The sequence below is a fragment of the Pyrgilauda ruficollis genome, unplaced genomic scaffold (genome assembly GCF_017590135.1).
Source record: "Pyrgilauda ruficollis isolate IOZ18807 unplaced genomic scaffold, ASM1759013v1 scaffold25, whole genome shotgun sequence".
NCBI lineage: Eukaryota > Metazoa > Chordata > Aves > Passeriformes > Passeridae > Pyrgilauda > Pyrgilauda ruficollis.
Window position 1 is genome coordinate 5,968,353 of NW_024523822.1, and position 25,462 is coordinate 5,993,814.

General features: G+C 39.2%; 1 protein-coding gene across 1 annotated transcript in view; it reads left to right on the forward strand.

The window, feature by feature from the left end:
* Positions 1–357: 357 nt before the first annotated feature.
* LOC121355456 (chondroitin sulfate proteoglycan 4-like) overlaps positions 358–25,462 on the forward strand; it is a 36,254-nt gene continuing 11,149 nt past the window's right edge. Inside the window, exons 1-7 of the mRNA XM_041470899.1 lie at positions 358–416; positions 5,507–5,670; positions 6,266–9,826; positions 10,678–11,148; positions 11,924–12,100; positions 18,033–18,231; positions 21,939–22,070. Coding sequence (XP_041326833.1) covers positions 5,542–5,670; positions 6,266–9,826; positions 10,678–11,148; positions 11,924–12,100; positions 18,033–18,231; positions 21,939–22,070 — 4,669 coding nt within the window. The 5' untranslated portion in view covers positions 358–416; positions 5,507–5,541. The remainder of the gene's footprint in view (positions 417–5,506; positions 5,671–6,265; positions 9,827–10,677; positions 11,149–11,923; positions 12,101–18,032; positions 18,232–21,938; positions 22,071–25,462) is intronic.

The following is a 25,462-nucleotide window of genomic DNA, read 5'->3' on the forward strand; positions in this document are numbered from 1 at the left end:
GCCCCTCAGAGCAGCCTCCCACTGCGACACGCCATGGAGACACGCCATGTCCCACTGCGCCATGTCCCACTGCGCCATGTCCCCCTGCGACACGCCACGGAGACAGAGGGTGCGCAGTGGGTGAGTACTGACAACAGCTGTAACCCACGTGTGGGCAGGTCCCACCCGAAGCACGCACTAACCCACACCCGTGAAAGGCGCTCCAGGCTATGGGAAAGCACTGCACCGTCTCCTGTCCCAGGCTTGTGCTCCTGGAGCGGGGGCGGGCCGGCGCAGGGGCTGCGCTGTGAGGAGGGCGGGAAGGAGGGGAGGAGGGCGGCGGGCGCAGGCCGTAGGCCGTGCCGGGGCGCCCGCCGCGCTGCTGCGGCCGGCACTGCTGGTGCTGCTGCTGGCCTCCGGCCGGCCCGCTCTCGCAGGTAGGGCCGTGGCGGGGGCCGGAAGGCACCTGCGCCCGCGGGGAAGGGGCGGCCCGACCGCAGCCCCGGCGCCGGGGCTGCTCGGAGCGCTGGAGCGACTTGTCGCCGGTGTTCCCGCGAAAGGAGCAGCCCGACGGGGACAGGAGAGGGCGGCGTGGGCCCCGGGCTCGGGCCAGCTGCCGCCGCAGCCCCTCGGCCGGGAGCGGGGCGGGCGGGCGGTGCAGGCGGCCGCACAGGTGGTGGGATGGCGGGCATTTTGTGAAGGCGTGGTGTCCTCTTGCTTTAGACTGAAGGCCGAGCTGTCCGCTCGGGTGTGAGCCCGCCTTGTGCCTGCCTCCCCTCCTGCTGCACAGACGCTGAGACTTGACATAGCTAGACTTCTTAATAAAAAACTTTGGATTTTGTGTGGATGCTTTGCTAGCAATGTAAATGTAAACTTTTTCCCTCCACCTCTTATCATAATTGTAGTATGTTATGAGGAAAAGCGCTGAGGTAGAAACAGGAATATTCTGGCTCCGTGCGTGTGAGCTAGTAGTCCTGATGATAAGTATCAGCCAGCAACTGCAGGTATCTGAGTTTTAGCATAGAGCTTAGGCTGTCTTGTGCGTGAAGACTTGTGCGTCTTTTTCAAGACAGGCCAGGCACCTCGCCAGTAGTGATGCACGTTAAGGTGCGGGTCTCGGGCAGTCATCAAAACCATTGAAACAACCAAAAACTTAACCTGCGAATTCTGTTTCTTGAGATGTAACTTGAAGTACATGGCAATTTGAGCTTAAAAGACTGGTAAAGTTTATTACTTATGTATTTTAAAAATTATTGGTTGAGCATGCAGTTGAAGAAGTGTACTTTTTCGTCCACCTTCACCCACCTTCTGTTCCTCTCTGCAATCCCGTATGAGAAAAACCAATCGCTATAACGTTCTTTAAAAATGTTGAATGGTCAGTTTCTGTGGTTGTGGGGCATCTCTTTCACTAGCTGAGAAGACCGGTTAAAAATGAAATAATATTTAATTGTAACCTTTAAAAAATAGTTTTTACTTCAGAAGTTAATGAAGAGATTAATGAAAGGATTAAATTCAGATACTGTAAATGAAATACACCCATCTTTTCTTTCCATGAGAGAATTTCGGTGCATGGAGCTCTAAGTGATGTTCCTCAGTTTTGTGAGTGAAGACCCTGCAGCCAGAGTGGATGGAGGAATTATTTTATTCCTCAAAGAGATGTCTCAGACATATCAAGGATGTCAGAAGATCTGCGTGCCACTGAAATGGCAATGTCTAGTAATAGTGGCATTGTCTTAAATGACATGACAAAGGGTTTTGTGGATATTACTGATAGTGGTGTTAGGCCAACTGGTGCTTTATGGCTTGCTGTTAGTGTCCTCTGTCCCTGGCGCTGCAGGCAGTGCAAGGCACAGGCAGATGATACATTTCCAAACCACCTGGTAGGGACACAAGCCTGCTGCTTATAGGTGCACAAACCTATGATGCTCTGCTTGTGCTGCCTTCAAGCTGAGATTTGCTAGGCCATGTGGATCGACTTCTCCTTCAGGAGAGGTTGTTAAAATCCAGCTCTCTTCATTTACTCCAGGTTCTGTTACAGCTGTCACCTCACCCAGAGGCAATCTAGCAAAAGGGCAGAAAACAGTTGAAGGCTGGGAAGGAAAAAAACCCCATGAGCTTCTTATAGGCAGTGCACTGAAATTAGGTTTAAGTGGCTTTTTCAACTCTTCAGTTTTCAATGAGTTTCTGTAATAGAACCAGAAAATAACATCAGCACTGTTCATTTCACATTCAGTGCTTTAACTACAGGACTGTCTTTTATCTGCAAGTCGTAGAATGCTTTGGTTTGGAAGGGACCTTTAAACATAGTTTCTGGTGTGTAAAGCATTTGTAGATGCAGCATAGGGATATTTTTCATTGTGTACATTTTAGGTGACTGTAAGAGGCTTACACACTCTGGTAGTGTTTGATTTACCCTCAAAATCTCACTAATTTTTACACTGAGAAAGTGTGAAACAACCCTGAGAATTCCCTTTTGAATAATTGTTATATTTAGCCTTAAAGGGCATTCCCAGTGAATCTGGCAGCTTCCTTTTCCACTTCCATTTTTCCTGTGTATGTTATGTGCTGTTGGTATCATCTGCTACCAGCTTAGATAAGCTGACAAAAATGGAGGAATGTTTTTTCATTATGAAGTGTCCTATTTTGATTCTTTGGAGGTTTTTTTCACCTCTCATTCTGCTGCTTACATTTGCTATTTGTCCTTGTAACAAAGCTTCATTAACCCAGTTCCTGTGGGTTGAAATATCAGCACCATATTTTGGAGAGTGTAAGATTTGTAAGCAAACCATATTATGTATTCTGTGGTAGCGGTGATGTTTTTCTCAACAGTGAATTTGATCTTATCTGTGATATAGCAAGTAATGTGTCAAAAAATAATATTAAAAATAAGGTTGTGCTAGCTATAAAAGAAATCATGCCAAGGCACTGTAGGTGGTTCAAAATCTTCTTAACTGGTGGATCAGTGACTACCTGCCCCACCTTCAGTGACGGATTCTGACTCTGAAGTGTTTTATAGAAGGCAGAAGGTTTAACCTGAGTTTCTTTTTTTCCCAGAAAATTCATATATAGTATAAATATCAAACTGTTTTCCAGTGGTACTCTGCAAAATATTGACTTCACAGCTTCATTCGAGTTACTCTAAATTGCATTGAGTAATCCATAGTCTCTCTGCTTAATTTCTTCCCCCAAAATCCAATATATGAATTTAGCATTATATAAAAACATTATAATTAATTAACCTATTTCCTGTCTTATTAGTTTCTCCTTACTTATACGGGGGATTTGTCTCTAGTTATGTTATTCCACTACTTGCTTTAAAGGGGAGGTCTTTCTTTATTTACACCACAGAATAACATTTTTGTGTACAACAAAGGGCATAGGTCCTCTCAGTGTATAAATTTAATCTAAACCCTGCAAGGTGTATTTGAGCTATTTAATGAAAGCTTCTTTTAAACTAGAAGCAAACTGCTGGGGAAGAATTCATTTTTGTTCCACTTGGGATCAAGTTTTCTAGGCACAGTCGTGACTTTTCTTTGGAAGAAATATGTGTATTTCAGTAATGTAAAGATCTTTCCTGTGTTTCTCTGGGTACTTAATATAGCTTGATATTACATAGTTGTTGGCTGTGGGTTTTGCTGAAATCTTTTTCTTGGGAAAGCTACTTATATATCCTATAGCAAATTTTTAGATACTATTATTGGTTGTTATTTCATGAGTGAGCTACTAAATTAGGTCTTTGATTTTGTACTCTGCACAGAATCCAGTTCAGAGTCAGAGTTAAAGTCACACTTCATAGGAGTTGTCCAAGTGTATTAGATTAAGCAAGGGGACAGTTAATGTAGGAACTGGAACATTTAAACCTCAGAAGTCCTCTGCAGTAATGCTTGATTTCAAAATGAGAAAATTATTTAAAATGAGAAAGGCTAAAAACTGCAAAATAAATATTTAATTTATTAAATATGGTGTTAATTTATTAAATGTGGTGTTCTTACAAGCTGTGTCCAAACACAGCTGAAAGCATCATAAACTTTGACAGACAGAATTTGAAAATAGACATGTCTGGAAAAAAAAAGGTCAAGGATCAGCTTGAAGGAATCAAAACTTTTACTGAATCCTGCTTAAGTACATCAGGAACAAAAGCCCTGCAGAGGGTCCATGCTCGCTTGATGAAGTTACTAGTATAGAGGAAGCACTCAGAAAGGGCATGGCTACTGCAGAGAAGCTAAACTAAGTGGTGTTCACTGCTAATGGGAAGATTCCTATACTGAAATTCCTTTTTTTTGGGTGGTGGAAGGGGAGGAGAGGGGGTTGACCTAAAATAAACTTGGTGATGAAATAACTTGCTTGCTAACGGTAATATCTGATCTCATGCTTCAACTCCCTGGTATCTGAAGCCTGGATGGTGGCAGGTTTTATGCTAATATTTAAAACAAGAATTACCAGGGGACTGTAAGCCTGAAATCCATAACTCAAATTTGTAGGTATTATAACAAAAGATAAAAGATGCACAAATGAGAAGGATCAATTTTGAAGGCATCTATAAGATTTCTTTAAAGAGTTCCTTACAAACCCCTTGGAGTTTTCTTGATGGGGGTGGGCAAGGTGTCCAAGATTTAGAATTTCAAACTTTATAAAAAGTTGGCTGCCCAAGGCTTTTTAGCATTCACTGGAGTGCAGGGCTTTGTATATTAAGTAATTGATTAAATAGGAGAAGTGGTAAATGATTGATTTTTTTTATGTGTCAGAGGGGAGTTACCAGCAGAATTTTGGAGGATTTGGTCTTTAGATATTTGTTGTTCAAAATAGTAATAATGGGGATGGTAAAAGCAGTGAGCAGTCAAATGAAAACTCTTACTGGTGTTACTGTTCCTCAGAGCAGGAAAGAGGGGAGAAGACAATGAAGGAGGCTTGTACAGATTTGAGTGACTGGCCAACAGGATGGTGGGGTGGTTGGAAGTTGCATACAGGAAACAAGAGGGCAGTTATGTCTGGAAGAGAGGGATGAAAACATCTGAAAATGACACAGCTGATAGGAGACTTGTGTGTCTTCTCTGTAGAGATGACATAGATTGTCTCTGATGGAGATGTAAGAGCATGTTGTAGATGAAAATGTTTCCAAAGAGAAACTAGAGGAGTACTTCAGAGAGAAATTCTGTGGCACCTAGAAAATAGACTGGGTGTGAAGCTCAGGAAAAGACCTGAAACAAACAAACAAAAATTAAGGATTATTTGAAAGTGTTCAGTATATTTGCGTGGTTCTTACCATTCCAGTCATTACTGTTGGAGGTAAGAAAACTGGACTGTATTCATCCCTTGTCCATTCTGGTATGGCCATTGGGCTCTTATTAAATTGCTTGGACTGGTGAATTTGATATCTGAGGTTTATTTTCATTTGTATGTGAATAGGTATATAGAAAAGAATATAAATTGTTTACTTAATATAGGTATGAATAAGAAAGACAGATTTTTTTTTTTGTGTGTGTGTGTGTGATTGAGTTTCCTATTTATTTTCCTTTATTTCTTTCAGTATCATTTTATGGTGGTAGCTTTGTGGAGCTGAACATGGCAGAAGCATCCTCTCAGACATCCTTACAGTTGCAGTTTCGAACAAGCAAGCCACAGGGACTGCTTCTTCTTGCAGCTGGGAAAACCGATTATTGTTTAATGGAGCTGCGCTCAGGATATGTACAGGTATGCTTTATAACTGTAGCTAAAATTATGTGTAGTCTGTGTTTATCACAGTTTTTCTTAAGGCTCCTATCTATAACAAGGTAGCTAAACAAGTTGCTGTTTAGAGAAATTGAAAAGTCACTTAATATAATTGATAATTTCAAAGTATGGCTTTTATTTCTTACAATTATATCTCTGTAGCCTTTGAGATCTCTAGATCTTAAAATCAAGATCATTGTGTTCAAAACATGAGGTTCAGCAAAGACATAATTTCAGATTTAATGATGTTAGCATTACAGAAAATGCTTGGATATGAGTAATTGTTCTTCTGCAAGGTGCGTTTTTGAAAGATCACTTTTCAGGTGGGCTCTCAGGAGTTGCTGTTTCTAGCAGAATTGCAGAGGAGTCCATTGCTGCTTCTGCAGTTATTCAAACATCTGTGATGACAAGTAAACCTACATAGAATTTTATTAGGGTTTTATTTTTTCAAATCTATTTTGTGAATTATATGGTTAGTGCAAAAAGATATGACAATTAATGTATTAGCTATATCTTAATGTATGATTGTAAAAAAGATGATTTTGGATTTTTATAGTTAAAATTCTGTCTCTTGCAGTTGAGAATTAACTTTGGTGTGGGAGAACGAGTACTGCATTCTCAGAAAAGATCTCAGCTGAATGATTTGGCTTGGCACCTGGTTGAACTGCATCATGAACATGATAATGTCACGTTGGTAATTGATAAACATGATAGAACTAGTGCAAAAATGCCTGGAATTTTTTATGAATTAAACATTGATTATGGAGTCTACATAGGTGGTACTGGTAAACTCGACGTTCCCTACCTTGTTGGAGCACTACCCAGTTTCCGAGGATGTATTGATGGTGTGTCATTCAATCAGTTTGACATTCTGAGGCCTCTGAGACCTTCTCCTGGCTTCAGAAACATCCATGAAGTTTCAGTGGGGTGCAGTGATGAATTCTTTGCAGGTGAAGAAGAGCCCATTAGTTTCTTCAGTTCCAGGTCCTATATTTCTTTCCCATCAAGGAATGTGGACAATGAGCGAATCTTTGAGTATGCTTTACATACCTCAGCTGCACGTGGCTTGCTGCTTTACCATCCTGGGCAAGCAGGAGATTTCATTGCAATGGAAATGGAAGATGGTTTAATTAAAGCTTATGTTGGAAAACCTGAAAGTAGAATCCATCTTTCTTCTCGTAGGTCAGTCAATGATAGTTGTTGGCACTACATCAAACTGAAATTTACTGCAGAATATTTGCAGCTAACATTGGATGAAGAAACTGTGAGAAAGTCGTTACCTCCCCAGAGTAAGTTGCCCCTTCTGAAGGGATCCTTCTTTGTAGGTGGTGTAGATGACAGCATACGATCGGAAGTGATGAAGTTAATCTCAGTATCTGGGAAGTATGCCAGAGGAGGTTCCTTCAAAGGCTGCTTAAGGAACCTGAAAGCCAACTCAGAAAAGAAATCACTGAAGAATGTTCTAGTAACTAAGGACATTTCAGCTGGATGTGAAATACCAAGTTCTTTTAAAACAAATCTTTCTTTACAGATGGCTGAAAAGAACTCTTCTGTGAAAGCAGCTCCTGTATTTGCCATTTCCCATGAAAGCTCGATTTCTCTGGGCAAGGAAGACAAAAGCCACCTTTTAATTCTGAGTAACTTGATTGTGCTGGAGGGTGAACAAGCTTCACTTGAATCTAAGCATATTAAAGTTAACTTAGACTTTCAGAAATTAGGAGTTAACCAGTCACAAATTCTTTTTGATATAAAGGAACCACCCTCTCATGGATGCTTGAAGCTGAATGTTGAACCGTTGCAGGAAGTAAATACATTTACTATGCAGGATGTGTGGCAAGGGAAGATTCTGTATGTCCATGATGGCTCTGAGGACATTTATGATTATTTTAATTTCTCCATTTCTGCCAGCAGTAAGAAGATTGTGTCTCCATATTTGCGTGGAAATGAGCAGCATATGTTCAGCATTACTATTACTCCAGTAAATGATGCACCTGAGATCATACTTCCTGGGGGAAACTTGCTTCTTCTCTTAGAGAACTCAAAGAAACGTTTGACAAATGATCTGATAAAAGTTGTAGATGAAGATACAGATTCTGTGGGTCTCACACTTTCAGTGCTTGGAAATCTGAATGCAGATGCAGGATTTTTAGAAAATTCAAGGCATCCTGGAAAAGCTATCATTACTTTTTCTAATGAGGATTTAGACAAAGGTACTGTTTTCTTTGTTCACACAGGTGTCAGGAACTCAAGGATTGTTCTCAGGGCAAGTGATGGTGAGAAGGTGAGCAACACTGTTGTGTTACGTGTCATGGCAGTTCCTTTGGATTACAGAGTTGTCAACAACTCAGGAATAAATCTTCTCCAAGGTGTTACAACTCTTATAAGACCTAGGCATCTGGCAGTTGAAATAAATGCTGTCCTCCAGGAACTGGAAATCTGGTACGAGATCACAGAGCCACCTCACTTTGGTCAGGTCCAAAGGCAGGATTCAAGGGGGGCGTGGAAGCAAGTCAGCTCTTTTTCTCAACGCTCTGTTCAGCGCAACCGGGTGAGATACTGTAGCACTTTTAAAGACATTCAGCTGGAAAACGTTATGGAACAATTTAAGTTCAAAGTTAGGATAAGAAACAGAATCAGTGAAGAGCATACATTTCCAATCAGAGTGAAATGGTTAAGGTATAGTCTATTGAAACATGCTCCTCTAGAAATTGAAAAAACAAAAAAGAAGTACTTGAATTCTGATAATCTGTTTGCTGTGATTGAAGATCTAGAAATACCTGAAGATGAGCTTCATTTCAAACTTCTGTCCGTACCAAAGAATGGACAGATACTGCTTAATGACCAGCCTTTGAAAAGAGGTTCAGTCTTTAGCCAAAAAGATATTACTGATCGAAAAGTGGCATATGAGTTAATCAGCCAGTACCATGAAGACTATGATTCATTTAGATTTCTCATTTCTACAAAGTATCTGGATTCAAATTTCTATGACTTTGAAGTCTACATCAAATCAGATTTCAGAAACATTATTTTGACTAACAATGGCCTTAATGTTATTGAAGGGGAAGGAGAATTAATAACAAGTACAAAACTATTTGTGCAAACACCAGATAATAAAACTTTCCAATATGAAGTTATACAGTTTCCTAAGCATGGGAAATTAAAACTTACTAATTTTTCTGGTTCATTTGAGAATAATGACAATCTTACAACTTTCACTAATAAAGATATAACTGATAAATGCCTTATGTATGTGCATGACGATTCTGAGACCATGTTTGATGAAATTCTTGTCAGAGCTTACAGCAAAGAGTCAGGAAAGGGGGCAAACTTTGATTCAGAAGTAGAACCTTTGTCAATAGAAATCAGATTCTTTATTTCTGTCCAGCTGAAGAATGATGAGAAGCCAGTTCGCGTAATTGATAAGATATTTGACATAGTGAGAAATGGGCAGCGATTATTAACTTTGGCAGATCTTTGCTATCATGATCCTGATTCTGATTTTGATGATGGACAGTTGCTATATACTAGACGTGGTATTTCCAATGGAGATTTGGTGCTCACAAATGATACTTTGCATAGACTCTATCAATTCAAACAAGTGGACCTGGAGCAAAAGCAAGTCCTGTTTATACACCATGGTGCAGATTTTGGGCGTTTTGTGCTTTTTGTGACAGATGGTAAGCACTATACTTCCTTGCTTCTGGAAGTTAATGCCACTGATCCTTATGTTAAGTTGGCAAATAATACAGGATTGTTGGTTCAAAAAGGGAAAGAAGAAACTGTTTCAACAGCTAATCTAAGTGCTGCTACAAACCAAGACATAAGAAATGATCATGAGCTTACATACAAGATACTCTCTTTCCCAAAGTACGGAAGAATATATGTGAATAATGTATTAACGGATTCCTTTACTCAGCTTGATCTGATAAAGGGACATGTGGCCTACAGACATGATGACAGCAACAACCTTACTGACACATTTAACTTCACAGTCCATGCTGGAGATGTCCATCTGGATGCTGGACTACAGGTTCGCGTGTATTTGGAAAGTCATCAGCAGCCACCAAGGATTGTGAACAAAAACAATCTCTTGGTTGAAGAAGGAAAACCAGTAAAAATCAGTAAAGGAAAACTGCAAGTAGGTTAACCATGTTGTCCATTCCTCCAATCTTGTAGTAAGTTTTCCTCAGTTTTTTTAGTCGTTGGCAGTGTCTTTAGTTTTTGTCTTCTCTTCTTTAACTCTTTTTGATTACCACTAATATGACTGCATTCTGGGTGTTCAGTTCAGGAGAGACTGACACTAGCAAGCATCCATTTTTAGGAAGGAAAATGGATCATGTTAAAGAAAATACTGGCCATAGTCTTTGACTTTATTACATATTGGTGCATAAGAAAATAATCACTTGGAGATTCTGCATGTATATTTTTGTTTTAGGTATAACAATTATTTGTACTTCATGTAATTGGTCTTAATTGAGCTAGTGGGAAATGCCAAGTAAGAAAGCGTTTTGTTTGATTTAATTTGGAGCTAGCCCAGTTAAAATTGTTTGAGAGTTACATCCAAAATTAAAAAAAAAAAAAAAAAAAAGTCATAAACCTGAGGCCATTTCTGTTTGATTAATTTTTCCCTGCCCAATTTTTGTGTGTAGCCTTCCAGGAACCACCGCGAGAGGGCTCTGGCTGCATGTTACTGAAATCCTGAGTTCCTTGTTTCGGGCAGGGATCTGTAGATGTGAGGCCAGTGGTTAATTATGCAGTACGTTCCTTAACTTAGAAAACATATTTGGGATTACAAAACGCCTCCCATGCCACCTTTATTTAACGTGTGTCTGCTTAAGGTATTGTATTGTTTTGGGAACTGTGTAATCCAACTAAGAAGTGCCAGTTTAGTTAGGTAGACAATCCCAGAGTTAAAAGTGAAAAATTCAGAATTAAGGAATTTCTCCCACTTCCATTTGAATAATTTTGGGATATGTTCTTAAATTTAAGGTTATTCATGAAAATAGTCCTCCATCTGAGATTGTGTTCACAGTAAGACAGCTTCCAGTACATGGATACATTCGGAAGTTTTCCTTGGAAGAAAGTTATCTCAGTTCTGACCAAAAGCCAGCTTTGAGCTTCACACAGCAAGATGTCGACGAGGGCAAAGTTCAGTATGTGCAGACAGTTTCTAACCAACTAGATGACCATTTTTTTCTGGATGTGACCAATGGTGTCAGAACAGTGAATGGAATAGAGATCTCTGTAGACATCATCCCCAGAATGATTCCACTGGAAATACGGAACTTTACGGTATTTGAAGGGGGCTCAAAAGCCCTGGTGGAAGACTATCTAAAAATTTCTAGTAGACACTTTGCAGGACTCAGCTGTGAATTCATTTTAACTGAGCAGCCAAAACATGGGTTTGTTGAAAACTCTCGTGTACCTGGAATAAAGTTAGCCACCTTTACCAGAAAACAGGTACTGTCTTTAGATCTTCTTAGACCTAGTCTTGATTAATTATTTGCTTTGCTGTAAGCTGTGGGATTTTGTGAGAGGTAGTGAGATATAGGAGTTTGAGCTTTATTCTGGCCTTAAGTTAAAAGATCTTTCTGTTTTTTCCATCTGGTCATTTGGAGTGGGGAGGGAGGCTGCCTTGTTGTGGTGAACTGCATCACTTCCTTGATGGCACTATTGATACAGACTAATGTACTATAGCCACAGTAGACTGATGGGCCACTCATATTCAAGTAGAATTGTAGATACTCTGGAAATGTGAGACTGTGGGTCCATTTTGAAAAAAAGCAGAGGAAGTGCTACATAGATTGAACAAGTAGAAAAGTGGAAAAAAAGTAATTTTTTTAGGTAATTTCGTTGCTCACGGATAGCCACTATATGCACAATAATTTTAAGTCATTTAGGTCCAAGAAGCAAGCTGGTATCATAGGTCACACACTAGCACTGTGTTCAGTTTATAGATTCCAGGAAACATTGTTAAATATAGTGGGGTTGGATTTCCATTTTTCCTTCAGGAGGAAGGAAAGAGTGCCAAGACTGGCAAGATAGTCTGACTAGAAGAATGGACAGATGAGGAGTAAAATTCACTGTTGTGAATGGAGCAAAGATAGAGGTACAATCTGATATTAAAATGAAATGTTCATACAGTAAATACAGAGAGCCGTGACTAGGATTTTTTTCAATGTGGCGTTTATTTTCTTCTAGCCTCTTTAGTTTTTCAGCTTGTTATATTTTTCAGGTGGAACAAGAATTAATCTACTATGTTCATGATGATAGTGAAGAGCTGATGGACAGTTTTACTGTGATAGTAAATAACACAGAATTGTGGAAACAGAGTTTACCTCGAACGGTGTTTGTAACTGTTACTGCAGTAAATGATGAAGCTCCGGTTGTAAAAGTAAACAGAATTCTTCAGGTATGTTTGTCAACCTTTTGGAGTGTTAAAATTAATTCCATTAATTCTTATGCCATTTCATGCACCTTCAATAACAGACTGTTAGGTTTGTATCTGGTAGGATAGTCAGTATAATATGTCATATTCCTTGGATTTAGAGAAATTAATGCTAATGAAAGGAGGCAGTACATAGTATTTGTGTTTAGGAAGATTGTAGACATGGAGAACTCTTTTGGCTGTTGTAAAGTTTATCTAGCTGGCTGAATGAGCATTCTTTTAATCTTAAAGTTATGTGAAGTCTCTTGGACTGATGTAAGGCTTGTGAGGGTGGATGCTTTGCACCTGGATGTTTGTTATATTTTCGTGTTGTTTGCTGAGGTGTCTTGAGGGCTGTTAATGAACTTGTAACTTAGAAAAGTACCAAGAATAGTGATGATGAGAATGCCAACTTTTCACTGTTGTATTTGTGCAGCCTTCCAACCCTATGCCACTTGCCATGAAGTGCACTAAAGGGTCAGACCTGCTGAAGTACATTCTGCTGCCTGTTCTTGTCCAGATATGCCGGTAGGATGGGACAAGAGAGAATTCATTATGTGTTGGGTATTTCTTACACAAAACAGGAGTGTTTCCCTTTTAAAGAGTTACAAATAATATGATGCAATCTGTGGAAATCTGGGGTCATCAAAATATTAGTCCAATCACTGGAGCTATTAATTCACAGTATCACAGTGTGATACTGTGAGCTAAGAAAAAACATATTAACTTTTTCTAACTGCCTTCCCCCCAGAAAATCCTGAAGAAAATTTTAAAGTTACCTTTAGCCAAAGCTACCTTTAGCTCTTAATAACCATTGCTGACTTTTTAATCTACAGATCTTTGAAAAGTTACCTACCACTACAGAAATGACTACTGTCACTTCAGTTTCAGTGCATTTTCAGATTGATTAATTAATTAATTAATTAATTAATTTATAGTACTTAAACTGGGACGTATTTGTATAATATTTGTTTGTGTTGCGATAGCAGTCAATAATGAGAACCATTTTAGTAAAGACACTGTGCCCAAAAAGCCCCCACTTGTAAAGACTTTCAATCTGAGGTCTGATTAGTAAAAACAAATTAAGTGACTCCAAAAATCAGGATGAAATGAACATGGTCAGCTAAGTGGTCACAGTAAACTAGCTGGAAGACATCAACGTGGAGAAAGTATTTAGGAACAGGCTTGAAAGAAGATAAGCAGGATATTTTGAAGCTGCAGTCATTCCCAGTGGTCTGTGTTGCAGTTTATAAGTAGGTGGTACCAAAACATGCATTTAATTTTATGTAGTTAATTGTGTGTTGAGAGGGAGAGTGTATTACTGTAAAGATGATGGTAATTTTGTGTTGTGTATTTCACATCTTTTCATGTGAGAAAATACATTATTTTTTAACTAGCTGTAGTGGAAGTATTGTACCGCTTCATAGTGGAAAAAGATAATCAGCAGGTGCCCACAACAGAAGATAGCCTGCCCTGTGCAGACACTGCTGGCAGAAAAGCAGACTGCCTTCACAAATATTTGAGTGGCACAGAGCAAAATCTTCCCCAGTTGAAGTAATTACAGTGGTACTCTACAGACATCAGTACAGCATGCAGTAATCTTTGTCTAGTCACAGAGAAGAGAGCAGCCAAGTTCAGCCAAGTTTTTTGGGGTCTCTGTTCTGGTGCATTGCTGGCATTAAACTGTTGGCATTGAACTGCTGGAATTGCAGTCTATTAACAGACCTAAGGCTGTGTAGTTTACTGCAATGCAACTTACAGATTTTTCTAAAAATATTTGTGAATCTAGGCTTCCTGAGAGTAGGGATAACAAAGCTTCACCTACCCAGAGCTGGTCCTCTCTACTGGGAAGGCAGTTGTGTACTAGAACCAGGATGCTGCCTTTGTGCCTGTGGTTTTGCTAATCATGCACAAGCTATTGTTGAAAAATCAAGTTTGTGTCTGTTGTGAGTGGCTACCAATATGTACACATATTTCACAGATTCATGTGCAGTCTAAAATTGAATAATAAATAAATTTCATAGATTCATGTGCAGTCTAAAACAAATCTGGCAGTCAAGTTATCTGCTGGGAGGAATATGCTGAGGTGATCCTTCCTCGAATCAAACTTGCGCATCCTCAGTGGATGGAAGAAAATGGATTTTTCTTAGTTCTGCTAAATATTGAGATGTGATGGGCATTCTTGTGTAGGGTGATGATGGCTGGCCCCATGTTCAGCCAAACAGTCTGTGCGCCTCAAGAACATTGCTAGTGGTAGATACTGAATAACAGAAGATGTTGCTTTTAAAAACTCAGTAGCAATTTTATCTATTTTGTAAGGTTGGAAATGTACAAAAGTATAAAATGACTGACAAGTACTGTAAAAACAGAAGTCCAGTAGAACTGCTGGGAGTTGACTGAAGTTTAGGACCTCAGAAATTTTGCAGGTCACAACAGAAAGTGATTAAAACAATAGGCTAGGATGTAGCATCTGCTGCTGAGAAGTGGCTTTTGTGAAGAGGTGCATTATGTGGCCAGTGATGTTGCTGTGGGTATATGGAAGTTAATTTAGGCCTTTGTCATGGGCTTCTGTCCAAATGCAAGAAACTATTGGGTGTGTGTATGTATGCTGAATGAGTCTAGCTGTAGCTTCCTCACTTCAGAGACAGCTATAACATTCCTTCTTCAAACAGCCTTATATGTTGCTATCAATGTTATGAGCACCATGGTGGGAGTTTCAGAGTGACAGACATCCAGCCATTTTGGGAATTTTTTCTCTGTTTTTTCTCTAGGAAGCTGGAGTAAATGAGGGTTTAAGGTGTTTTTGTTTTTGTTGTTTTTTTTCCCCCCTGGCTCAGAATTTATGACATAACATTTGAGATGCAGAAAGTTTTACTGTCCTGAGAACTTCTGTAATGAATTTAATTTAAATGCTTTCCATTGCAACAATTTTGTGAGATGTATTTTTATTAAGAAACTTAAATTATCAGCATTTTAGGTACAAGAATTTCTTAAAATTTCCACAGGTTCTATGGACTTCTTTTTTTTCTGGAATAGGAATGGGTAAAGGTAAAAGGACGTTTTGAAGAAAATCACTATCCTGGCATTATATACTGCAATTATATGTGTTTAAATACATGGGTGGCAATGCTATGAAATTACTGTATTCTCCTGTTGCCACAAGAGGGCTATATTTTCCTAGAATTAGATTTTTTTAAAATGCCCAAATTTCAACAGATTATTTTTGTTGTTTTCTCTAAATTGCTCTCTAGAGTTAAAGTGTGAGTACACACTGTCTGGTACAATATGTGGCATGCAAGGAAATACTGATGAGCTGAATCCTGTAAGTAGAGCAGAATAAATTATTTTACATCAGCAAGGTCAGAATCTTTTTTTGGACTACACCTGTGGAATATGTTAGGCATATGAAAAATCAGTGTCATGCTACTTCATGGAAGCTCAGATACAGTTTTCATGGTGCTCTTCAAGGAGATTTTCATCCCAGATATGAAAAAGAATATGCTTGTAACATTCGTGCTATGTTCTCAGTGTTTGCTTCCCTATGGTTCTTTCCACGTCTTAGATCTCCCCTTCCATTCTTCGAAGATCATGTTGCAGGCCATGTATAGTACTTAAAAAGCATTAAGTGGTAGTGGGCTGGGACAACAAAATTAAATACTGACATTACAGAAAAAAACAGTTTTCTGTAATTAGAAATTTTAATTCTTTTTTCCTTTAGTAAGGAAAATAATTTGAAACTTAGTGAGTCATTTGTAGTAACATCTGTCCATTATAATTTCTTATATTTTTGCATATTCTGTGTGTAACTTTTTATTTTCTTCATAGAATAATCTAGGCAAATGCTCTACTGAGATGAATTAAAGGGTCTCAGTACAAAACCTGTGACACTGATGTGCTTATTTGGTGCCACTCACTAAGTCACCCTGTGCGGTTACTTGTTGTTCTGTGCCATAAGTGTAATTCTTTATCAAAATTTAATATTAATAATTACGTTACAGCAAAATACGTATTTCAGGGGTTGAAAAGTTAGTTAGTTGAAAGGTATTTTCTATTATAAACTTACTTAGTTTATATATATGATTAGAAAAAAAAAATCAAACTTCATTTTAGTATGTCTTTTTCCATGGCACATATTTTGTGACACAGTCTAGAATTAAATCTTTCCTCTGTTGAAGTGTGGTGACACAAATTTCAGTCTCTTAAAAATTTTCTTTCATGGTTCTTGTTAAAAAGTAGAATTAATACTTAGTGAATTGTGATTACTGATTTTTGGCTTTGGCAGAGGTAAAATGCTCTTTGTTAAGGATCATTTGTCCCCTTCAACCATTTGGTGTGATGTTACTACCAGATATTTGTTAAGTACTAAGACCCTGGGAAGACAGCAGGGAATGATGCATTGTGTTTTGAAGCACAAGCTGAGGTATTTAAAGGTTAAGCTCTTAAGATTTTATGCTATATTATAAATTGTGTATGGAAATAATTGATATTGATGTAGTGAATATTTTAGAAATTTCACTTCATGTTGAGATAAATATGTATTGTTCTTTGTATAGCACTTCTGTGTGTACTTCCAGATATATACAGCAGAGATGAAGAACAAAATGGGCCATTGCTTATCCTTTCCAAACAATAAATTATTAGTCAGATAGGAATGAAACCCAGAGAGCAGTCCTTTCTGCTTGAGATAAGGGACCTTAAAGATCATCTAGTCCCAACTCCCCCTGCCGTGGGCAGGAACACCTCCCACTAGACCAGGCTGCTTGAAGCCTTATCCAGCCTGGCTTTGAACACTGCCAGAATCTGGGAATACACAACCTCCTTAGGCAACCTGCTTCAGTATCTCACCACCCTCACAGTAAAGAATTTTGTCCTAATACCTAACTAAGGGCAGTATGGGCCCTGCCCTTAAATTTCCCCTCTTCCAGTATGTACCCATTCCTCTTTCTCCTGGCACTCCAGTCCCTATCAGAGAATCCCTCTCCAGCTTTCCTGCAGGCCCCTTCAGATACTGGAAGGTGTCTTTGCGGTCCCACACAACCTTCTCTTCTCCAGGCTGAACAGCCCCCATTTTCTCAGACTGACTTCATAGAAGAGGTCCTCCAGTCCTTTTATCAATCTCATGTCTCTCCTCTGGAATTAGACTTAGAATGTGCTCCAGACGTAAATAATGGGTTAGATTAGATTTACCAGACGTAAATAATGGGTTTTATACCTTCTTTCTAAAAACTAGTTAACTATTTTTCTGCAGTTGTAACCTTGCAAAAATGGTAGGCAGCCGTTAGAGGCATTAGTTGTTTCATCTCCCTGAGTGCTCTGACTGAGCATCTCTGGGTTTTTTAGTGCACTAAAAAAGGGCCTTTAGTGCATTTTTGCTAGAAGAAGATAGTACATATACAAGAAGTGTTCCATTTGTATTGGAGGTTGTGCTGTCCCCAGGCTGTTTTTCTTTCATCTTTTCTTCTGGTGAAAGTAGAACATATTCAGTGCCTTACCTGCTGTGAAATGCATGACACTAGTATTCATGTGTATGTGTTGGAAAGGATCTCCTTGACTCAGTTATCATAATACAATTTTTGTTATGTTTCTGAGAATTTGTATAATGCTTGACAAATAGAGCACTTGTGCTCCAACTGTCTGAAACTCTTAACCGGGGTGGGTGTGTTTGCTTGTATTATTTTAAGGTCTTCTATTTAGCAAGCTATTTTCCAGGATGAGCTATGCCAGTCTATGATCAGAGATTTGGATGGACAGTTAGGAAACCTGTTACAGCTGCTAGTGTTGCACAGCAGAAATCTTTATTCTTCCTTTTTCTTGGAGTCATGTGTCATACATCCCTGTCCCTCATCTGTTGTCCCAACTTTCTTTTGTATGCATTTTCTTTATTTATTTATTTTTAAAATTATTTTTGCTTTTCTAGGTCTGGGTGGGTTCAGTTGCAGAAATAACTGTTGATGACCTCTGTGCAGAAGACAAGGACTCTTCACCATCAGAACTGGTGTATTCTATTACTCCACCTAGCAATGGACACTTGGCTCTGAAGTCTTCTCCAAACAAGAGCATCCTTGCTTTTACCCAGGCTCATATTATTAAAGGGCAGCTGGTATTTGTACACAATGGTATGTGATTTCAAAATACCACATCTGATACCAGAATAGTGGTCCTCTTCAGTATATTTGTGTTTATAATCCATTAAAGGTCCCATTGTAATGTCACAAAGACCTCAGAACACTGGTTATGTGAAGTATTATACACTGGTTATACATTATCTCAAAAACGAAACTAGATGTGTGATGTCTACTTAATGTATGCTCACCGGGAAACCTTGGTTTTTTTGTGGTTCATTAGATAGCAGCCTTCTTTCTCAAAGCAGTTTTGCAGTAGGGGAACATTTCCATGCACCTTTCAGAGATAGGAGTCCATTTTTTTGACTACTGTAATCAAAAATTTCCTGAAGCCTTTCTGTCTTGTTACAGCGCAGAGCTGTTCATGGACCGACGGTCTCATAGATACCTCCCATAGTGCAGTAATGAATGATGAAGTTATGGTTCATCTTTGTGATATCAGTGTGCCTTCCAGGTTCTGAAAGAATTAAGCTTTAAATATTGACTCTTTCTCCTATTATCCAGAGCTAGAGATTGGGGTTTTTTTCCATTTTGGAGAATGTGTGGGGAATAAAAGAAGTCAGGGCAGCTTCATGCATCCTTGAGTGGCTGTGGTGGGAAGCCACAGGAAAGAGCTTCCCAGTGGGGTTCCAGACAGAAGCGGTAGGGCTTTCACAGGGTGATAGCTGCCTGTTTCCTGCTCCAGCTGTATTATTATTTGCCTCAGTTGAAGGAAGAAAGGAGTTGCCACAGAAGGAATAAGTCATTGTTTTGGGATGGAGATGGAAGAGATACACTGTTCTCTTGCCAGCCCAGAGGCAGGCTGGAGTTCCAGTGCTCCCTTGGGTGCAGCAGTCACTCCAGATTTGTGCTGTGTCTTCATGAGGCCAAAGTGCTCTGCCTTATAATGCACTGTCTTGAAAAGTGCATATGTGTTGCTGAAATTGCTTTACAATCAGCTGTTGGTGAGCTGTGAGTATCCTGCTCAAATAATTTGGTCAGGAAATAAAAGGTCAAGAGCATGATAAAAGTGAGCCAAGCTATTTAAATTGTTCCAAGGGAGACTTTGACATGTAAGAAGCCCTGTGATGGTAGGACAGTGGTAAGTGTGAGGAAATTAATCTGCTCTGTGTTCCAGAAAGGGCAAATGCACATCTGTAGTCTTAGAGAGTGAATCTTGATTAATAAAAGTGAAAAGAACAAAAAATTTCATTTTCCAGTGAGTGGGAGTGTAGAGTAAATTTGTAACATAAAATTACCCAGGTTGTGTGTCAGATATTGCAGCTGCTCTGGCTCTGCTGTCTGCTTAACCTCATGGTCTCCAGTGCTTCACAAAGTACTCTGGTCATTTGACTTCCTTGCATTTCTTGGTCAGCAATTTTCTTCCCTCCTTCATCTTGACCTGTTGCTGGAAATGTAATTGTTACTCCCATCTTACTGCCTCCAGCCTTACCTGGGGCCTTTCCTTATGTTGCTGTCATTCAGCTTTTCATCCCTTTTCTCTGTTTCCTCTGTTCCTTGTCATCAGTCTTACAGTGTGTGCTGGCTACTTTGTCTCCTCTTGGAAGCACCCCCATCTACTCTTCCTACTCACTTGAGCACTTTCCAAAGGGAAGAGCAGGTTCTCCTTGGTTGAGGCAGCTCTTCCATCCTCTGGCTACTTCTCATAGCACTATAATTTTTTATGCCTGTACGTGGCAATGACTCTTCATTCTGAGTGTCTTCTTTACTGCCAATGAAAGTACTACTATACTTCGCTTTTATGCCTCTAAATTAGACCTCAGAATTTTCCCTTCACATTGCTCAGCCTTATGAATTACATTATGCTGCGTATTCTGTGGTGTGAGTTGCAAATCTTCCTCTTTGTTCTCATGTTTTCCCCTTGGATTTTTATTTCTTTCTTCCATAATCTCTGATTGTTCTATCACAGTGTAAATGCAAAACTGGAACACACTTTTCCTTTTCTGTACCCCTCTTTCAGTGTAAGAATTCCTTGTCTTTTTCACTCTTGCTTCACTCTAGGGTGCTCCTCTGTCACTTTTGCAGTATGGGCCCTGCCCTGAAACCCTGGCAATGTTTTTCTTAGGGCAGCAATAAATTGAACTCTTGTTGGTTCTGAAGTCTTTGTGTTTCTCAGTGCAGCTTTTACAAACACTCATTCTGGTGTCCTTTTAATCGCCTCTGATCAGTCACGTTTTAAAAAATTAATTGTGATAAAATGATAAATGCTCCACCCAAGCAGAGCTTCAGTGGATGCAGTTCTCTTCCTGACTGCTGATGACAAAACGTCTATGTCAATCAAGCAGTTGACCTGCCTTAGCCAAAAAAGCAAGTGAGGCTGTACAAGCAGGTTTGTTTTCAACTTAGTACAAATAGTAGACTCCCAGATGCTTTTTTGAATAAGCAACTGGTTCTTTTTTATTAGAATATATCAGAAAATAGGAGCTTTTACAATAAAAACAATATGATCATATCTTCCACAGCTGCTTCAGCTGCCTGGCTAATATAAGAGCATTTCTTAGATGTATTTTTAACTGTAATCTCAGAACATACATTTAATTCTTCTGATATGTTAATTTATAGTTAGGCAAAGTATGTTGATCTTTACATGAAAGTATGCGGTGCTCTCTGGCTTTCAGTATCTGTATTGTTGTAGCAGTATCTTATGGCTAAATTGGGCAAAGCAAATACAAGAGCATGGTAATTCTTTGCAACACTTAATGTTTCACTTTTTTTTGGTCTTTTTACCTAATTGAACAACATGGGGACCCTCTGCTTGAAAGCAGCCTGTAAGTTCTGAGACATGTGTTTTTACAGGAATCCACTCAGACTCCTGGAGGTATTTTGCTGTTGCTTGTGCCAAAGTACATACAAAACCTAAGATTAAAGGGAAAAATGTGCATTTATTATGAGTACACATAACCTCTGAAATAGTTTTAAGCTGTGACAACATACCTTCTTCAGCAGAGCTGAAGTGCAGCGAAGAGGCTAAGGAAGCAACCCGAGAGTTTATTCAGACCTTTAAATATAAAACAAAATGAAAGAACATTCAAGTTACCTTTCTCCCCAAATTCCTTCTTTGCCAAAAAGTGACTGCCTAAGTGCTTTGGACCCTCCTAAGACATAAATGGAGTTGGAAGTTTTGGAGTAATTTTCTTCCCAAGTTTAAGTAGATTTCAGCTCCACTGAGTCAGTGAAGAAAGAGAAGTCTGACACCACCCAAGACTGATTGTTGAGATGGACCCCCCTTCTCATCTGGTGGCTCCAGTGAGCCCTGCTTGACATACCCAACACTCACACAGTCAAACAAGGTTTCCTCACTGAGTTCACTCTGGGTTTCCCTTAGCAGAATCTCAGGTGCCTGTATCCTTAAAATAATTTAATTATTGTGCAACTACAGAATAATGGCTCTGGCTGGGAGCCCCTGACAGGGGACCCTGACCAAAAGACTTTGCAGTCTAAGCTGCAAAAGTCTGAAGTCCTCAGCTCCTGCCATGTCTCTGAGTGTTGGTCCCCTGGCAGCAGGTCCCAGTGCCCTTTGTTAAGCAAAGGCTCAACCTCTTGCCTCAGGCTCCTGCCACCCAGAGCTCAACCTGCAGCTCCACTGAATGTATTCCTCAACAGTATTTCTCTGTAGCCAAGAGTGAAAGGTGTCCAGTGCATGTTTGTGTTTTCTGTGACAGAGTAATACAAGAATAAATTTATAGTTTTGATTTTCACAGGAGCAATGTCTGGAGGCTTCAACTTTCAGGTGACAGATGGTTTGAACTTTGCACCCCGACAGATTTTTACCATCACAGCTCAGATGCTGATCATTAGCCTTGAAGTGAACAAAGGACTCGGAGTCTTTCCAGGTCTGTTTTTTGAGATGATCATGATTTTGTCCACTTGAAAGTATTGCCTGATATAGAGTTATTTGTCTGATTTTTAACTGATTTGTTTTGATAATTTGTCAGATAATTAACTGATTAAATTATGGAAAACTGTAGCTGGGACTGTATGTTTTTTAAAAAAGGGTTAATGTTTTTTCAAACAGCATGCTGCTTTTTTGCTTTGTAGTGTTTAACCTTTTGATAAGTGCATGCTTGGAGTCTTAGAAACTGGCAGTGAAATATTCAACTACAACGTGATAATAACACTGTCTGCCTAAGCTCTGGAGATTTCCTATTCAGGTTTGTTTAAAATCCCTGTAGTCCATTCAGATATTTAGAGATATCTTGGTGGTTGTGATAGAGCCTTGTAAAAGCAATAGAGGAGTGAAGCTTGTGGCCATGAGACTGTGAGTAGCACATGTAAGTTTTCTAGATTGCTAGTTCACTTTCTTCTGTTTAAAATGAGTTATAGACAGCAGCACAGACTCAGTGACGAATCAGAAGGCTGGAGAACTTTGATTCATATTTGTGCATTTGTAGCTACTTGGTTCAGCAGCTGAGTATTTTTTTAATGAAATCATGCCATTGAAGGAGTTGATGTGCTAAGAGGTCTCACCAGAGCCATTTATTCCTTTGCACTGGCGAGAGTAATCCCTTATTGAGTTAGGAATCTAACATTTATTGCAGGATTAAAGGAGAAATAAAGGTTAGTTTTCTCTCAGTAGTGTCTTGCATCACACTTTTGTTCGTGATGCCTTCTTTTTTTAGTTTCCCTGAATGTGATCTGTAGAATCAGAGAGATACTGGGAATTGGCAGAGTTCTAGAGGTTGTAATCTGTACCTTGATTTATTAATTGGATATGGAAGAGAAGCACTTTATCTTCTTACACTTCCTGAATATAAGTTGCATAAACAAAGGTTTGCAGCAAAAGCCTCTTAAACTCAGGCAACAAAAAATGAGATTGTAACAGCATGATCTTCTAATTCAGTCAATATAAATGGGATTCACATAAATCCACTTACAACGCTTATGAACCTGCAATTTTGGTGTGTAAGGTTGCCTTGGGCACGGGGATTTACTGGAATTCTATCTTAAGCCAATGATAATTGTAAGAAAAGTATGCCTAATACTTCCATAGAAGGCAAAGTCTCTAGGCTGTCAATCAGATTTTTGATTTAGAAAATGAAGTATTTCTTTCACCACTGCAAACTGTAATCATCCAAGAGTACAGTTTTTTCCTTGAATTCTCACTTTGCCTTAGCAAAATTCCTTTTAGATGTTATAAAGTGTTACTAGCTTTTTTACATGTTCTCTTTATGGTATTTTTTAGAGACGTTCTGGAGCTGTACAGCTTTCAGCTGTACTTTGCCATCATGAAATAACTATTGCAACAACTAGGGTGCCAAATGTTTACTATATATAAAAACAACAGCCAGTGTCCTGTTAAATTTTATAGCCCTACTTAAAAGGCATATTTTTTAGCCAGCTTGAGAAATCTTCTCTCTGGAGTAGTAAAAATTGAATTTATTGTGAAGAATTTACCATGTCATGACTGGGTGTAAACTATTCCCTAAAACATATTGTTCTGCAATTTTACAAGAGCATGAACTGCTGTCTTTTTTTCTGTTGGGTATACCAGATCTGTTTATATAATTCATAGATTTTTTTTCTGTTTTAACAGAAGCTTGTTTTATTCCGCATACTCAGAAAATTGACTGCTAGATATATTAGCTTTTTCTACTGTATGCTAGCTATGTGCAATGGCAGGATATGCTTCTTCAGGAAGGCAATTGCTCAAAAAACAAATGAGCTGAGTTTCTTTGAGGAGAGTAAGCCTGACTTGTAGTTTATTGGAAGCAGAGCTGTCTAATCAGTCTCTAGATGAGATGATTTATAACTGTTCAGTAGTGGTAGGGAGAATGCTCATGCCAAAGCATTTTCCAAATCTTAAATGCAGGCAGTAAAAATGTGTAACAAAATTATGAGGCGCCGACATTATGCTGCTGCATTCTACTTGAATTGATTAGCTTGACCCTACTCAGTGTCACCTGTTCTTGTTGTGTGTCTTCCTCTTCTGTCTGATCCTGTCCCCTGTGTTTGGGTCGGGTTTTTGTGATCTCTCCTTCTGTGATTGGGAACACACGGACAGTGTTCTCACTTCATTTTCTTTCACCCAGTCTGCTGGCTGGCAAATAAGCTTCCTCTTTCTGTTGCGGTGTCAGACCAGAGAACTACTGTGAGTGCCAGGGAAGTTCTCAACTCTCAGGTGAGAAGTGGATGAAGGAGAAGGTTATGTTTGGGGAGGATGCTAATTTACAAAAGAGCATGATAGACTATGTTGTCTGTGTCTCTTGACTTTATTTCAGCCTGTGGTGTTCAATGAGTGAGATCAGGTCTGCTAGGAATCGAGGGAGTTTTGTGGCAGATCCCTTGCTCCCCATGGCCATGCTCTGTGATGGCAGTCGTGTGGTAACCTGGTATGGTCAAGAAAAATTGGAGCAGTAACTTCCATCACTACAGTGTGACCATGTTTTAGGGTCACTGTCCTACTCTGTTAAGGCAATAAGGCCTGATTTGCATAACTAGCAGGTTATGCAAATAACTGCATTTGCCGGTTTATGTGGTCTGATTAACTGTTGTGCTAAGTTGTACATTCTTGACCACATCTGCTGTATGCACAAGGTCATGTGCATATCTTCCTGTCACAGAAAAAAAAAAGGAAAAGAAGGGAGAGGTAGAGGAGGGAGACTTCTTGAATTAGTTATTGTCTGGGAGAATTTTTCTCAACCTGAGAGACTCCTTCACTTTTCAAAACAGTACGGAAACAGAGAGACATGGGAAGGTAAAAATGGGAAAACAGGAAGAGACAGAAGATCTTATAACAGCTCTGTTTCAAAGCAGTTGTTATTTGAACCAGAGCACAAGCAGATGTGAACAAGCAGGCTCCTGGTATTAATAATGGCTTTCAAAGCATCCCTATTCTTCACTGTCCTTACCATGTTTTTTTCTTCTGAATATTATGGCATATATATATAAAATATTTGTGTTATTTTGTGTTATTCTTGTATGAGATAGATTGATAATTCAGACTTCGAGTATATTTAATAGCATATAGTCTTTGAAATTATGTATTGAAACCTATAAAGCTTGTTGCTCAAGGAGAAGAGAAAATCTGAAAAATTTGGCAGAAGTGGGGATACAGGGGAATAGGATAATGGGAATCTTGCTCCTCTAAAATGATTATTGAACATAAATTTTAGTTTGCTGACTGTGTACCTTGAAACTGCATCAAAAAGAGGCCAGATAATTTTTTTTTCTTTTAGGAAATTATTAGCTAAGAAATTATTGTCCCAGCTGTGTCAAAAATTGTCTT